General features: G+C 44.0%; 1 protein-coding gene across 7 annotated transcripts in view; it reads left to right on the top strand.

Annotated features, from left to right (window-relative positions):
• Nucleotides 1–16,937, top strand: part of SLC4A7 (solute carrier family 4 member 7) — a 470,313-nt gene that overhangs the window by 201,783 nt on the left and 251,593 nt on the right. For 3 of the 7 annotated variants that reach the window (XM_085630545.1, XM_085630546.1, XM_085630548.1), the window contains exons 5-8: nt 43–203; nt 3,946–4,134; nt 11,559–11,912; nt 15,764–15,879. In XM_085630545.1, the coding sequence (XP_085486671.1) occupies nt 43–203; nt 3,946–4,134; nt 11,559–11,912; nt 15,764–15,879 (820 nt within the window). The remainder of the gene's footprint in view (nt 1–42; nt 204–3,945; nt 4,135–11,558; nt 11,913–15,763; nt 15,880–16,937) is intronic. The other 4 variants (XM_085630547.1, XM_085630549.1, XM_085630550.1 and 1 more) reach the window with 3 other exon arrangements.

The raw sequence follows: 16,937 nt of genomic DNA, 5'->3' as shown, positions 1-16,937 counted from the left end.
AGATGCTATACCTATTCATACTTTACTATCCTACATTGTCAGGTGGCTAAAATTTGAGGAAGATGTAGAAGATGGTGGAGACCGATGGAGCAAACCATATGTGGCGACTCTGTCCTTGCACAGTCTTTTTGAGCTTAGGAGCTGCATCCTAAATGGAACCGTTCTGCTGGATATGAGAGCGAACACCATAGAAGAGATAGCAGGTAAGTTTGCATTGGCAAAACTGAAGCTTTGATTACATGACCAGTAATTTAATTACAAATCTGTTATACTGCTCTTTGGTCTGAGAACTAGGTCACATTTGAAAGATATCAAACACTTGCAAATTGTTAGTGTGGTCATCAAAAATCATGAATATTTTTAACCGCAAATAGTCTGGAAGGATGTATTTTCCTACATTCTCTGCAAGTGACTTTTATCTGAAATTTAAGTTGGGCCTTACTCCATACCACCTACAAGGTATGGACATTCAGCCAAAGGTCATTCCTTTCATATTAGAACATTGGTATGTTGGGAGCTCCATTGAAAACAACGAAGTGCTCCAGGCTTCTAATGGCCGGCAGAAGCCCAGAGCATCAACATTCCAATGTTTAACAAAGGCCTTACAGAGCCTGAGTGGATCGCAACCCCCTTGGGCTCCATGAGGCCTTTGTTTTATGAGTTAGAACATTCTGCCCTCTAGGGGCGAAATGTTCCAACAGCCTTAGAGTCCTCCGTAGCAGTCTTTAATGGCCATTAAAGACCCTCAGAGCCCGCTACATCTGGCTCGAAGGCTACATTAAAACTCTAGAATCCTTTGACACACCTTTTCACACAGTCAGAATTGCTTATAGAATTCTGGCAAAATAAAAATTACTGAAATCCACTTGGCGGCCAAAGGTCTGGCCAATCCGTAAGTCCTAGATAATGCACTGGGTATCAAGGGAGCTCATTTCCACTTGTACTTTTTTTTTTTTTTTTCTTTTTACAGTTTTGAGTAAGTGATACTGGGAGTACAACATTCTAAAATTCGCAGACTTTAAAGCATTATGTATCACAAGGGAAATATAATTTACTGCAAAATAGTTTAATGTCAACAAAATAAAGCCATACAAGTGCACATGCTTTAAGTGGCTTTGACACAGTAGATGTATGTTTCTTGGGAGTTCAATCTGCCTCATGGCACTAGGTAAACTCAGTTTATGGCTTTAGTCAGCATTGCTTTGCATGGTGGGACTTAACTTTCGACTTCACTATTTGATGGCTGAAAATCAAGCTGTGGTAAAAATGCACTTCATGTGGGGAAAGACAGTAACTTTATTTAATTACCTTCCCTGTGCTGAACAGAATAAACCATGCCCACCATCCCCACTTCCGATTTTTGGCAGGAGCCCACAGCTGGCGCATGCCCTTCATAGATTTGAGTAAATCAGCAGAAGGTATTCTTGGTAGCGGGCACTATTTGAATGTATAAAAAGGGTATATAGACTTGATGTAACAACTTTTCCCTTTGGAAAGAATCAATAACGCTTAAAAGTGGATGAAAAAACGACCTAATGGGCTGATGATCTGATGGCTCTAAAGAAGTTAATTTTTGTCCGTAACTGGGGATTAGTTTGAACGTTTCTCCCTCTATGCTCTCATGTAAATCGGTATCCATAAACCAAAGTTTTTCCAACATTTAACCAGAATCAATGTGTTTTTATTTCTAGGTCTTATGTATACATAGTGGTCGATAGCAGAGTACAAGGGAGCAAAAATGCTTTGCATGCAAAACACTGCGGCGTTAACATACCCCAGTAAGTGCAGACACTAGAGCAGTAAGCAAGTGGACCAGTTTACAGTGCTACATTTCAATTTTGGTTTCTTCTTAGTTTACGCTTTAACATGTATGTGTGTAGTGAGTATCCCCTACATTCACGTTGACTGCTGGCAGGGAAGAGCGACACAGGCCAAATGTGCCTTGCCAGGCAGCTTAAAACAACTTGGCAGCTTCCTAGGAATGATTAAAGGTTGAGGAACCTTAGTCCACCAATTTTCTGGCACACCGTCTGTTTCCAGGTACGCTGGAAAACTAAAAAATGATCACGGAATCTAGATCGTAAGACCAAATGCCACAAATGCAGCACTCAGTGAACGCTAATGCCACATTATGATCCAAACGAACATAGGTCTTTGGGTGTAAAATGTAATTCCTGAAAATAAGGAATGAATGAATGGATTGCGGGACTTGTAGAATGCACAGCTACTCCCAAGAGTGTCCCGGTGGTACTGAACAAGCAAGAGCAGAAGAGAGCGAGCAATCCAAGAGTAAAAAGCCAAGTCTTCAGCTGTTTTTTAAAGACCATTCACTTGCTACTAACCGTAGATCGGCCGGCTAGTTTTGCGGGCCTAGGAGAGAAAGAATTTACCCTCTGCTTTTGCTTGCCTAACCCTAGGGACCTTGGTAAAATGACTAAAAGAATACTTGTCCATTCCGCTGCCAAACAAATTCCAGCCTGTAGGAACCTCTTGAGTTGTGTGAAACCACCTGTTCCAGATAGCACTCTGAAGACATGCCAGTGGTTGAAGCGCTATAGAAATACCAAGGAACCCTAAATGAGTGGGTCTGGGTGGGTGGGAAGCTCGTTCGGCTCCTGCTACTTTGAAGTATTTGATATCTGTATTCAGTGCCATTTTTCCTTAAATATGCAATACAGTAGCAGACCCAACCTGGGTTGGAAATGAGGTCTTAAAATAGAAGCAATGGCCGCATAGATTTGTGTTCCGTGAGAGCCGCGTGTAAATACTATACAAGCCTTGAGAAAGCCCAATTGGCTAATAGGGGGCATAAAACGTGTCCGCTGCCCATAAAATCACCAATCTGTTGAAAGACACTACAATATGTATTTAAGAATAAAAAGAGCAATACTAAAAATGAAACCGGATTCGACGCATTTCTTTGCATGCTATCAGTATGATGAAACAAGCATTTATACAATATCTCAAATTAAAAAGGACAAACTCAACCTATACAATGTTATATTTAACTGAGGCAGGGAAGGTCCAAACCTTGAGTAACGTCCTACCACTTTGACAAAAGAAAAAGGCATTATTAACCCAGGGAGTGAGTACTTGGACCTTAACGTGAATACCGTGTAAGAAGATCTGCTTTTTGAATGAGGTGCAGACTTTTGGGTTAGTGGCTGTGATGCTTTGCGTAAAGTGGGCATTGATTTCTGAGAAAAACGAGATGTCTCGGTGGCTGTAATGACAGCTAGTCATTGTGCAATGGGCTATGGCACACACACATAGTGCAAATTGATCAGTTGTATCTCACTGAAACTGAGTTCCCTCATTTTCACACGCTGCTCAACTCTGTCTACTCTGTATACTAGATTGCAACCCAATAAACCAAAAATCTTTGTAACATTTTGCATGTATTCATTTAACCCAGACTGTATTGACTTTTTGATGTTTTGCATCTCTAATTTTGACATTACTAATTGACAGAAATGTTGTTGTAATGCATCACATCCTAATTTATGAATGACTAGCAAAACCAATGTACTTTGTTTTCTGTCTTTGTTCATATGTAGGTTCTTTCAGTGATTTACTGCCTAAAGACATGAGCGTTTTTAAAGTATTATCACAGGAAAATGTTTAGTACCAGTTTGTTCCTATGCCCTCTTTGAACTTCCCATCTCCTTTTTTTCTTAACTGGTGTTCCCCTGCTCAGCACAACACTTTACAACTCCTCCAGTAACCATCAACAAAACCCCAGTCATTCTTTTCCCCCATTTTTCCTACCGAATCCACCAAAGATCACCTCTTATAATATCCTTTAATAGATGGTGAAGTTGTTTCTAGTTCTCGTTTTGGCTAAAGTGTCCGACCATAAAAGGACTTTTTTTCTTTGTGAATGTGTTGTGTTAATCTGAAGGCAGAGTCCAGTTTGTGTATCTAACTTTGCACTTGGTACAACAGACATGGTTCTGGACAGCATGACTGTCTCCGGGCAGTTGGAGGAGACGTGCAGGGAGCAGGTGAAAGAAGCCCTTTTGAAGCGACACCATCATCAAAACGAGAAGAAGCTCAGCAACCGCATCCCTCTGGTCCGCTCCTTCGCAGACATAGGCAAGAAACATTCTGATCCTCACTTGCTAGAACGAAACGGTGAGATGTTGTAGCAGCCAAAATATGTTGACCAGTTCAATATTAAAGTCAAAATGTGAAAGCTGTGAGTATTGCAGGTGGGGATACCGGGTGATGGGTGAGCCGCCTTGCTCGCTTATTAGAACATGTGCTCGACAACCCAGGCCCTGTCAACATCTGCATGCACTGTTATACGTTGATAGAGAAGCATTAATGTTTCTGCTGTGTAATTGTGTAAAACTGTTAACATGTATTGAAATACACACTATCACCCGTTCTGTGTCTCACTTAACACAGACTATTGTGGCTGGAATGTGTAACTTTTCCCCAGTTCCCTCCCTTTCCTACTAATAAATATACATGTTCAGCTAAATGATTTGCCTCTATGGCAAGGATATCATGTGGAACTACCGCACTGAGATGTGCATGTACCTCAGTTTGAAAAGGTCAGTTAACTAGCAGTTTGGATCAATCATACATAAGAAATAGAAGTTTGTTGTTAAGGGTAGTCTGTGATGTCCTAGCCAGGAAATATTTTTGGGAGGACTTATGTGCCTGACAATCCTGACCAGAAGAATTGCTGTATCAGAATGACTATGGCGTATCAAACATCACTGGTCCAGATTGTAATGGTCCTCGGGAACCTTTGTTAGGCTGGTTTGGTCCTTTTTTACTCCCATGCACAATCCTCATGAAGCTGTTTTCATACGAAACAGATTTCCTGACTGCAATAATTTGAGCTGGGTGGATTAGGAAGCACCACTACTATGCATCTCTGAACCGTACGAGATATCCATCCAGGATGAGGAAGTTTTCAGGACCGCTTTCCTTTTCAACCCAACCTGTTGACTGCGGTTAAGCTAAAATTATTCCTCTGGGCTCTACCTCTGCTTCGGGCAGTGTTGTATAACGTTTCAGGCACACCCAGAGGTTGAGATAAGGAGACCCAGACTGCAGAAGTAGCATACAGTTACTTGCATTGTGATTTTTTTTATTCAATAGGTGGTTCTTATTTCCCTGTTATCAGAACATCTGCCGTCCGGCAGAACCGGTAGGTTGCACTTTTGCATTTTTAAAGAAGAAATTGAAATAGATCTGTTGTGTGGGGCTTGGCGCTGGTTATGTGCAAGGACTTGTGCAGTAATACAGAAGCTCTGAAATTCCTTGGTTTGTCTGTTTTCTCCTTTACCGCTCCACCCCAGCTAGGTGATCGATTACCTGTATGTTGGGTGTGGGAGAGACCCTACTGACTAGAAGTAACAGACACCATAAAATGGATTTCTTTTTAATTGTGCCTAAAGAGGATAAAGGCTGGCATCCGAATGTAGCATCTGATGTTGACCAATCCGGGGAGCGCATTGTTTTCTCTGACCTGGCAGCGTACTCTTTAGCTGGGTTTAAAGAAAGGAGCCTTGCCGTATAAATTGGAGAGCTGACCTCAAACTATGGCATCCGTTTTCTTTTTTCCATGTTATTTTATTTGAATGTGATTAAAAAAGAAAATGACAGAGTTGGTCGCAAACTAGTCGACTTGCGTTCCTAGAAGCCATGTAGTTTAATTTTTCTTTAATTCATGTGACATTAATTTAGAATATAACCTGCTACTTGTCCCTTCTAAAGTTGGAAGTATGTTAGTATAAAAAAAAACCTAGAAATGTATGACTCGGCCTGCCATCTATTGTATTAGTTTCACAATAGAAGCATACATTTTAGCTTCACATTTGGAAGCTTAATTAGCCTTTTTACATGTCATTTAATCAACGCTGAAGATTTTTGTGTCTAAATATAAATATATATATATATGAGGCCCACTGAAGGGTAATTTTAACAAACAAAAGCATGCTGGGACAAATGCCTTTGAATCCTGCAAAGCCTCATATTGTGCCTGTGATCAAGAAGTTTTCACTTCGAAACGCGTAGGCTTGTAAATATGCTCTGAATTAAAGAATGCTGTTTGAAGCTGATACTACGTCTTTTTTAGAGTGCTCCTTAAACCGAGGAGGCATTGTTTGACACGATATATATATATATATATATTTTTTTTTTTGGAACATCCATGTAATTTTCAGGCCCTAAAGTAGGTCATTTTTTGACTTGGCAAATTCTTAGTTGAAGGTCCCAGCAGGGGCGGCCAGCATCTGGGGCTGGGGAGGTGGGGCTGCGGGCTGCATAAAAATTTAAGAATAACTTTGCTGCCGCCAGGGCCCACGTCGTCTTTCCTGCTCACCTGTGTCCGACTCCAGGCCTGAAGAGGAAGCAGGCAGCCAGGCTCCCACCCCTAACCCAATCACAACGCTTCAGTGGAGCATTGTGATTGGTCTGAGCGCTGGGACACGGCTTTCAGGGGCTGGGGGGTGGAGGGGAGGGGGGGGGGGGAGTGATGGGCATGTTCTTTCTCTATGCAAGCTGCAATTGGAGCCTGCATGGAGAACAGGGGAGTGCTTGTGCCTGTTTTGGGTGGCTCGAGAGGGCCAACCTAACAGTCATTGGGCACTCGGGAGTGGGTAAACCACTCCTCTCCTGCTCTGTAAGCTGAGCAGACCCACCCACCCTGTCGGCAGCAAAAAAAAAAAAATGGCAATATCTAAAAGTTATTACCATTTTATGTTTTTGCTTCTTGCACTGTGAGAAAGCAATGGGGTGATGCTCATCAGTCATAGCGGAGGAGCCGCCACTGGGTCCCAGTGCTGTTAGGATGGCTGGTAATGAAAAATTTCCTAGCTAACGTAACGGAAAGTTTCAATTCTATTAAGAACTCGGAGGCGAGGATTATGCTTTTCTTTCTCCACTTTAATCACAGCAGCCATTTCAAAGTTTAACAAACCACTGTTCCCATGAACCATAGGCAACAACAATACAAAACAATAGTGTCCATGGAAAGACAGTCCTCTTCCAATTCACCAATCACGAGGCTCCTAGGAGTATGTAGTCCTCTGTCCCTCTTCATTCTCCCTCTTTTGTCGCTCTAATCCAGCCAATCTAAAATCCTCACGAGTCCTGTTTGCTGGAGTCGCCTGCAGAAGCAAAGCACAACGTAAGCGGCAGCGATGGCCAAGGTTTAACCCTGCCAGGGAGAGAAGATCACAGCATATGAGCACAAACCACATAAGAGAATAACCAAAGAACAAAATTAGTTACTTACCCCACTACGAGTGCGGGATGTAGACCTGAAACAGGTACCCTGGGTGGGATAATAGTCGCCTCCGAGTCCTTAATAGAATTGAAACTTTCCGTTACGTTAGCTAGGAAATTTTCATTCTTTGTCAGGACCGGAGGCGAGGATTATGCTCATCTAAAGCTTGCTCACCACCAAGTGTGCCATGTCTAGCACCGGCTGCTGCGTTCAGAATGTCTTCCAGACGAGCTCCCAGGGCAAACACTTTAGAGGCCATGGTCCCTCTGGCCGAATGGGCACCAAAAAGCCGCAGATCAATTCCGGCCTCCTGCATCACCCAATGGACCCATCGGGCGATCATGGGGGAAGAGACTGCCCTATGAGGCTTCTTGAGCGCAATAAGCAACTGCCGCTCACCTGGAGGACGGAACTCCTCCGACATCTCCTCGTAAGCCCGAAGGCAAGCAACGACGCACAACTTGGGAGTCCGGGAATGCAGGGTACGAAATGAATGTTGTCCCACATTTCGTACGCCGCCTGATCCTAAAGGTCACCCCGGAGGGAGAATAGATTCTGCCCGAGACGTCCAGCGCTCGCACAGCCGAAACGCACCTGCAAGCTATGAGACAAAGGAGCATGGCCAGTTTGGCAGATAGATCCTTTCTGGACAAGAAGCGATTGGATTGCCAACAAGTTGAGAACCTGATTTACATCCCACAACCGGGAGAAACGAGTCTCAGGAGGCAAAGAACGGCGGATGCCTCGAAGAAGTCGACAAACCAAGGAATGTTAGCCCACGGGAGAGCCATCCACCATGTTGTGGCCGGCAGATATGGCAGACCGAAAGGTGTTAATGGTCCTGTACGCCAAACCCTCCTCCGCCAAAGCTGCCAAAAAGTTCAGTATGGCCGTCCCATCTGCTGCCACAGGATTGAGACTCCGCCGCAGACACCAGCGAACCCATCGTCTCCACGCGGAGTGATGCCGCTTGATCGTACTATCGGCCCAGGCCTTGGACATGAATCTCTCAGCCGCTCCCGAAAGGCCTGGGACCACCCAGCGTCCCCTGTAATCCGCCACGCCATTAGTCAGGGAGCCCTGAGCAATGAGCGGATGGGGAACTTTGTCTGGACTGAGCAGAAGAGTCGGAAATCGGGGAGTGGGATTGGAAAATCCTAAGAAAGTTCCAGAAGAACCGGATACCCGACTTGAGACCTCCCAGATGGGCGATATCAGCACAATGTCTGCCCCCTGGCGACTAACTTGGGCCGAGACCCTCGTTAACATGGCGATTGGGGGGAAAGGCATACCCAGTCTCCTCCCTCCAATCCTGCAGGAATGCGTCCGTGGCTGCTGCCATCGGATCCGGCCTCCCGCTTAAGAGCCGAGGAAGCTGAAAGTCCAGACTGGAGGCGAAGAGGTCAGTCAAGAATGGACCCCAGATGCTCTGGAGGTCCGCGAAAACTCCCGGATGAAGCTTCCACTGGCGCACGTCGTGGAAATGGCGCAAGTGGAAATCCGCCACTTGGTTGTCCAGGCCCAGACAGTACTTCGCCGTGACGGAGACATGGTGATCCAGGCAATGCTGCCAGAAATTCGCCGCCAAGTCTGCCAGAGCACGCGACCGTGTGCCCCCAAGAGGATTGATGTACCGGATGGCCGACACGTCCATCTTGAGGAGAACACCGGATCGGACCGACTCCTTGGTCCAACATTTGATTGCAAAAGAGCCCGCCAAGAGCTCCAGACAATTGATATGAAGTTGTTGCTCCTGCGGAGACCGCACACCGCCGGTAGTGAACTCTCCACACTGCGTGCCCCATCCGGATCTGCTGGCGTCGGACTCGATGATATTGGGCACGGAACCGAATATGGCCTGCCCGTTCCAAGCTTCCATGTTGGTCAGCCACCACTGGAGCTCCCTGCTGGCATCGGCATAGAGGGTTACCTTCTGTGAGTAAAAAAGACCCCCTACGAAGGTGGCGAGCCTTGAGGCGCTGGACGGCTCTGTAGTGCAGAGGACCCAGGAAAATCGCCTGGATGAAGGCCGAGAGGAGCCCCACGATCCGGGCAAGTTGACGGAGAGACAGACTGGATTGAGTGAGGGCTCTCCGGATCTCGTGGCGAATCTTCGTCATCTTCCAAGATGGGAGGTTGAGAGTGGATTCCAGAGTCGATCACAAACCCCCAAAACACCACCTTCTGAGAGGGCACCAGCGTTGACTTCACCTCGTTGACCACGAAGCCCAAACTCTAATGCGCGGAATGCCGGAGACGCGGCGAACGAGGCGACTCGTCTCGGCGTCCTCTGGAGGCGGGAGGAAGGAGCCGCACCACTGAAGTAACGGCCGTTAGGGAGACTGAAATCTCCCACGGCCGGGCGAAGAAACAGAGTAGAGGTTAACTTGCAGAAAGAGTGAAAGCGTTTGAAAGCGAAAGCCAACTGTCCTAACAAATGAGAAGCGCACCTAAGCGCGAACCAAAGCGGTGAAAACACGCAAGGAAGGCCAATACAAGGCCGGCCAACGCAACATCAGCAGCAATGAATACAATGCGAATACAGGGAATACAATGGAAATACTGAATGTGAAGGCCCTGAAACAGCAAGTTCACACATGTGAACACTGTAGAGTATAAAACCGCACATTACACTACAGAGAGCATAACACCACACGTTATGAGGAGAGGCAAAAAAGTCAACACTTATCTGGCTGCAGCAGCGAAGAAAGAGGGAGAATGAATAGGGACAGAGGACTACATACTCCTAGGAGCCTCTTGATTGGTGCATTGGAAGAGGACTGTCTTTCCATGGACACTCTATTGTTTTGTGTTCCCTATGGTTCATGAGAACAGTGGTTTGTTTAACTTTGAAATGGCTGCTGTGATTAAAGTGGAGAAAGAAAAGCATAATCCTCGCCTCCATAGAATTTGTAGGCTTCCGGTTTATTCACTTTGCCACCGTTTCTCATTATAGCGTTCTAGGTGAAGAATCTACTCTGCCTCAGAGCAATTCTACTTCAACACCATTTACGACACAGTTCAGGCTATTCTGCCAGACATGATGGCCAGGTTTTCATGTTGACTAGTGGTGTGCCCTCTTATAAACTGTATGGTGTAGATTCCCTGATGCTCTACATGACTGTTTTTGTTAACGTGGCATGGTTTGATAACTCGGACGTTCCAAGTGTGATTGAAGGCCACCATTACTTCCTGCAAAGATTTTCTAAAAGATGCCCTTCAGTGGGATTTCTTCCTAGGTTGAGCCTAGGTTTGGTGTACCTGTGTTTCAGGCACCCAAGTTGGTAATCTTTTTGTATCATTGGATGTTCCATAATTCGCAAGCTTGATTGAATAATGCACTTGATGCTGGGCGAGACAGGGCATTGAGTATTTTATTCATGAATAGTAGTCACAGAGGGCATTGACAGGTTTGTCTGTTTCGAGAGTAGACTGACATTGTTGAACTGAACATGACAATCGAAGTAAGATGCTAATCTGGGGATGTACTGCAAAGCATTTTTCTTTCTTGTTCCCTGTGATTATATAATTAACTGAATATTTTGTTGAGCTCTTTACGTAGGACCCTGGGAGCATTGACAGCAGTTTTTCTTTGTTTTTGTTGTTGTTAGTAAATTCTGTGTAGATTGAACAGAATTGGCTAAACTCTTGGCAGTGACAGATCATGCCTTTCTTCTTTCAATGGCAAATGCAGTTTGGTACTAATAACCTTTATATTCCGAGTGGCAAAGTGTAGTGTGCATCTGTCAATATTTTGGGGCATAGTAAGTGTAAACAGTGTTGCTTTTGTATTTATGAAAAACATTCCACATGATCTATCATGCCTCCATTGCCTTCCCCTTTCAACCATCCTCTCCTCCCCTTAATATCCGCACTACCTTCCAGATTCCTGTGACCTGCCAGCAAAATTGCTTCGGACTACAAATGTGAGGCACAGATCAGCAAATCTACAAAATAAGCATCCTTCAGCTGAAAAGCCATGTATACTGTAACAGTACATGTTCTTACTACTGCTTTCAACTTCTACTTGTAGTGCAACCAAACCAAGTTTTCTCCCTTGTGTAAATGTGTATATCTACATGTGCTGTCTGCCTTACTACTTGTTGCATGTTGTAAGAGCTGCTACAGGCAGGTGTGTGCTAATGGAGTAGATTTCTTTCACACTTTAAATAGCTTAAAGATGTTATATTGTTGTAGTTCCACTTGTACGACCCTTTAAAGTTTTAATCTGACTTGTTGATACATAGATGTGTTCATGTGTTTTTCCTTCCTATCTCACCTCTTTTAAAAAGTGCTTTCTGGTTCACTTCAGGGGAAGGCCTGTCAGCCTCCCGTAACTCTTTGCGAGCAGGTCTGTCGGCCTCCAACCTGTCTCTACGACGAGAATCGCGCCTCTCTCTTCTTCTGGATTACCTGCTTCCTTCAAGAGCTGGCACTCCATCGGGCTCAAGGTGTGCCACCCCAGTGCCCACTCCACAAAACACACCTCCATCTACTCCTAGGCTGAATCGCCTGGTATCGGCCAGCTCTCAACAGGGTGAGCCTGATGGCTCTGGACACCAGGTGTACTCTGCTGACGATATTCCAACAGTAGTGGTCCATCCCCCCGAGGAGGACATGGACGCTCAGGATCAGAAGCAAGACGAGAGCTGTGATCAGAAACCAGGCAACTATCCAAACCGCCAGCGTGCCGTGCTTTGTGCATCTGTTTTCCTTGCACTGGCATGCTTGTGCAGCACACCGCTTGAGCAAAACGTGACAAGTTTGCTGTTTATATTTCACCGTGCATGTTTTATCACGTCTTGAGTGTGATCATGTTGTCCAGATTTTATTTTCCAAATACATGTAAAGCAGAAAACCAAAATTTGAGTTAACTGGTTTCCTTTTATCTGTAACTATCAGTTGTATCATTCTATTCCAATATGAAAGTCTGACGCCAAATTCATATTCCATCTGTTTGCCTAGTTGATTCCATAATTTGAAAGTGTTAGCTCTGTGCATGCAAAACGTGTTGTGCAGAGGACTGACCATGGCTTTCAATTTTGAAGCCATTGTGACACACCTATGAAAATAGTAACCCCCCTGATTATACCTACATTCAGCCTGCTGCTAGTGCTTAAAGAGGGACTAAAACGCATGCAGGAGCTTGGCAGACCAACATTTTTGTTGGATGAAAAATTATCAGCTGTGGAATAGACAGACTTACTATGCTGCAATGGAACAAAAGGGTTTGAGTGCACTGTAGGGGACGCTGCTTTTGAGCATTGGCACCACTCCCCGTCCCCCTCCTTTGTGTCAGATGTATTCAGTACTGCTGTTACTTCAGCTCCAATGTGTCGTTGGAAATATAAGGAGCGCCGGACACAGACTCCATCTAGGAAAAAGACAAAAAAAGTCTAAGGCATTCTTCTGTTCTAATCCAAGGCACCGGATGACTTTGGAATGATCTACTCTGGTAGCAAACGAGGCTATAGCAGAGGACCTACAAATTCGCAAAACAGGATCCGTAATGATGATCGTTGACTTTTTGGTTTGACATGCAAGATTTTTTAAACCTGTGCCTTGTTTTGCTAAAATGGGAGCTACATTGTTCTTTTTCCAAAAGGCAGCAACACAGTCTAGAAGTTGTGGTGTGTGTGTGTGTTTTTTAATTTTTTTAATTTTTAGTTTTGTTATTTAATTGTTACCCTCATTTCTGCTAAATATTTGCATGGTACTTGGTGCCAGGATACTTTCTCCCCTTTTTTTTTTTAATCCCAGGTTTGTGCTACTCACCATTTGGCAAGTAGTGCCATGTTAGGTATATTATTTAAACACTTCTGGCTTTGTACCCAGCAACACCTATTGTTATGACCGGGTAAGCGCTTAGGGAAACCCTCCCTTTTACAACCCATTGTTGCCTAAAACGTCAACCTGGGTAGAAGTGCTCCTCATGACACGTGGCCACTGTGCACTCCTTCACTTGGTTCATGGTCTTCATCTTGAGGCTATGGTATTCTCTCCTCACTGTAGTGCCCGTTCTCTCCCTTCCCACATGGCAATAACCATCTCGGCCATCTAGAATCTGTCTGGCTGGAGAAACTTTGGAATAAGAACGGCTTAGTTGATCAGATTGGATCTGTATGGATGGTGAAGGACACATGAGAATTTGGAGAAAATTCATGGAGACAAATGCAAAGGGAAGGCTATTTTTTAACCTTGGTGTTTAATTTATTTGAGCAAACCAGGATTTTGTTTCTATTTCCCTTTTTTAATACAAATATGCTTGCATTTGAAGAATATGAAACTCTGCCCATTTAGTACCATGTATTTTTAAAAAATGCGGTGCCTGCCATAGTATGAAATACTTTGCATTTAAACTTATTTCAGTTATGAACTGATTGTGTCCAGTATTTTTGTTTATGTGAATTTAACTAGGATTTGAATTAATTGAATATTCCATACCTTAAGAACACGCATCTCTGTTATGTGCACTGTGACTTTGATCACGAAATTACTTCAGATGCTTTTTACCCAAAGTTAGCATTAGAATTGCTCAAAATATTTCTGAAATATCACTATCTGCATAGAACCCCTTTAAGTCGCAGACAGTATTGTGAAGAAGAGATACACAGTGAGCGAACTGATTAAATTAACTACTTGTCCTCTCACCATGGTGTATCGGACTTATAAAGATGGACGGAGGACCATTCTTCGTTGCCTCCCAGCAAAATTCGACTATTAGTTGGGAGGCAAGGGTTGGGGAAATCTGTTTTTTCTGTTTTAACAAAAGCTGTAAATAATGAATATCTATTTTTGCCATACTGGAAGAATACATACATAACATTTGCACCAGAGTCCCGCTAGTAATTGGAGTTGCCATGATTTCAATTACTCAAGTGAAACAGAATAGTGATGGCAGTCCAAATCTTCTTGCTTTCAAATCGTCTTTAGAACCAAATATTTGTACAAGGCCATTTGAGTGTTCATGGATAATGTCTCTATCTGAGGCTTCCCAGGCACACGGAGACTGCAGTAACGAGATTGCCTTCTTTGTGCTGCAGAAACTAACGATCGAGTAGCATCAGTGCTGCAAATCCTCAGTTTTGCCACCTCCTTTACTGGAAAGGGTTAGATTCTGAATGGAAGGTGTAGAGGACTTCTATGATGTAATTTGGTGCGGGGACTCCTTCACGGAGTATGATTGCAAATGTTCCACTATGGCCATCTTGGGCTCAAGAAACACTTTTGACCCAATCTCAGTTTGCAAAGCTCAATATCCTACCAAAGCAGCAGTCCTAGAATGGTGCACTTAGGGTACCACAGTGATGGGAATCAACCTTCATGGCTGGCTTATTTTTTGGTGTCATTAGCAAGGACAGTCATTGTTACATGCAGATGTTTTTGCGCGTTCTTTCTTCATGATGTACTTTCGCTTAACCCAAAAGACTGGGAAAGGGGCTTGAGACCACAGGTCTTCTTTCTGATCATTAACCTGATGTCCTATTGAAGTATTTGATCTGCCTTTTGAATCCATTAGACACTATAGGTTTTAAGTGCGTCTAGTTGAGTACAAAAAGTATCTTCATCAATGCCTTAATAGTGGTGGTCCCTCCTAAAGATGGGTAGTAAGGTGGGGGGAGGGGGAATGAAGAGATGTGGCATGTTAGTTTAGTATACACTCTTAATAAAATGTATGGTTATACACAGAATCTCACTCCTCGCTACCCATATATATATTTAAAAAAAATCTTCTTTTGGTACAGCCTGCCTAGATTTTTGCCTTCTGATGTGATTCACATACATGCTAATGAACAGGGCAGACCGTGCTTCCAGATTAACCGCATCAGTTGGTATGGTGTAAGTGGTGTTTCGAATTCCACTAACCTTGCTCTGCGAAAGGACCTTGCATGCAAGTTTCTCAGTTTTGTTTTTGTGTGCACACTGCCTTTTATGGCTGGTTTGTGGCCTTAAAATCCAGGGCTTCTTTCAACTATCAGGCCACGATTTTTGTATTATTCAACTACAAAACCGTAATCTGCTTTTTGGCCTTTGAGTAGCAATTCCCAAAGTGAGGGTTGATCATCGGTAGTCCGTGATTGCCTAGAACAGGTGTAGACTGACCATTTGGAATGGGCATTTCATGCATAAAACCGATGTCATGTTACCAATTGACGTTTCAGTTTGTTATACCATGGTTATCTGAACATCTTCCGTCCCCATGCTGCATCCTCACGCGTCTTCATGCACCATCAGCTGCTTTTTTTTTTTTAATTAAAATTGTATTCCTTTAAAGATTTGGTTTGCTCTTCCCGTCTCAAGACACTTTGTAAATGCCCCCCATTTGTTTTTTCTTTTCATAGCTAAAAAGGAAACCTGTGTTGTGCTGCACCACAAATACTAATATTGCTTTCATGTATATTCTTGTTAACCTCATGTTGGTTTTAGTAGGCTCGCACGTTCTGTGCTTAGTTTTAAACCTTGCTCTTCTGCCACCAACCCCAGTTTTGAACAATTTGATTTTGTTTGACTGTGCAGGATTATTGCAGTCTCCTCAGTCATCTCCTGGTAACTTGGATGCTGGCAAAGTAGGGGATTCGAAAGGTAATGGATCGGGTGGAAGCCATGAGAACAGTACTGTTGACTTCAGTAAGGTACGCGAGAGCTAAAAGATACACTTAAGAACATTTATTCTTCTAGCTATATTGCTGTAGGTCACTGGAAATTCCACAAATATGTTCATAAACATTGTGCTAACAGTGTTGCACGACTATTGTGGTAAGAATTGTATTGTCCTTTGTTGAAGTGTCAAATTACTTTTGCAGATGCTTTGTCTCTAATCTAAATTATCCTAGATGTATGTTAGGTCTGTGTTTAGTTGGTGTGCTTGTGAATTAGAGATGGAAATGGTACCTTCATAGATTTGGGTACTAATCATTTTACATAGGGAATGCATATGTTTTTGTTTTGATAATAACCATGTCCCAGCTTGATGAATATCCATGAATTTTATCAAATTAAAATAACTTTTCACGTTTATTTCTAATAGAGGATGGTCTTCCCAGGTACTAATAGCACTGTAGGTCAGTGTAATAACACCATCATTGCCATGAACACACATACCAGTGAGCTTGCCATGCTATGTAAATCGGTGCACCCTTCTGTGTTTGAGTTTCCATAGTCCATGGCAAATCAGCCTTTGTATCTTCCAATAGGAACAGTCCTGCCCGAATTTCCACTCCTGGTCCTCTCTGAACCGGAACACAAGCAATCCAAGACCGGTTTTGGCCTTCAGTCTGGTGCAGCAGTGCCGTGGGATCCGGGCTATACTTGTCTTAGGCCAAACCAAGTTGAAACTGTTGTGGGATTGCTTGTTCCCTCCTAGGTGCCTTAGGGAGTTCAGGGGGGGGGGGGGGGGGGGAAGGGGCGGTATTTGGCAATTTGGAATAGACTGTTACCATAAGGAGCAAGTTCAGTGATTTGCATAAGGTGGACCTCTGTCTCGAGCGGCACAGTAGGCGAAAAATGATGGGTGGGAATGCTACCGCGAGTATTTGCCAGTGGTTGGACTATTTGCACTCCTTCCTCCATCACCTTTTGTGTTGACCGATACTGGGGCCATGTTACTGGCATTGGGCAGAGCCAATTATCCTACCCTGTGTCCAGCATCCACTGAATATAGCTGTAGATCAGGGCTCTTCAGTTCTTCCTG

The sequence above is a fragment of the Triturus cristatus genome, chromosome 10 (genome assembly GCF_964204655.1).
Source record: "Triturus cristatus chromosome 10, aTriCri1.1, whole genome shotgun sequence".
Lineage (NCBI taxonomy): Eukaryota > Metazoa > Chordata > Amphibia > Caudata > Salamandridae > Triturus > Triturus cristatus.
Note: the sequence above shows the minus strand (reverse complement) of the source record. Positions and strands in the feature narration are given on the sequence as shown.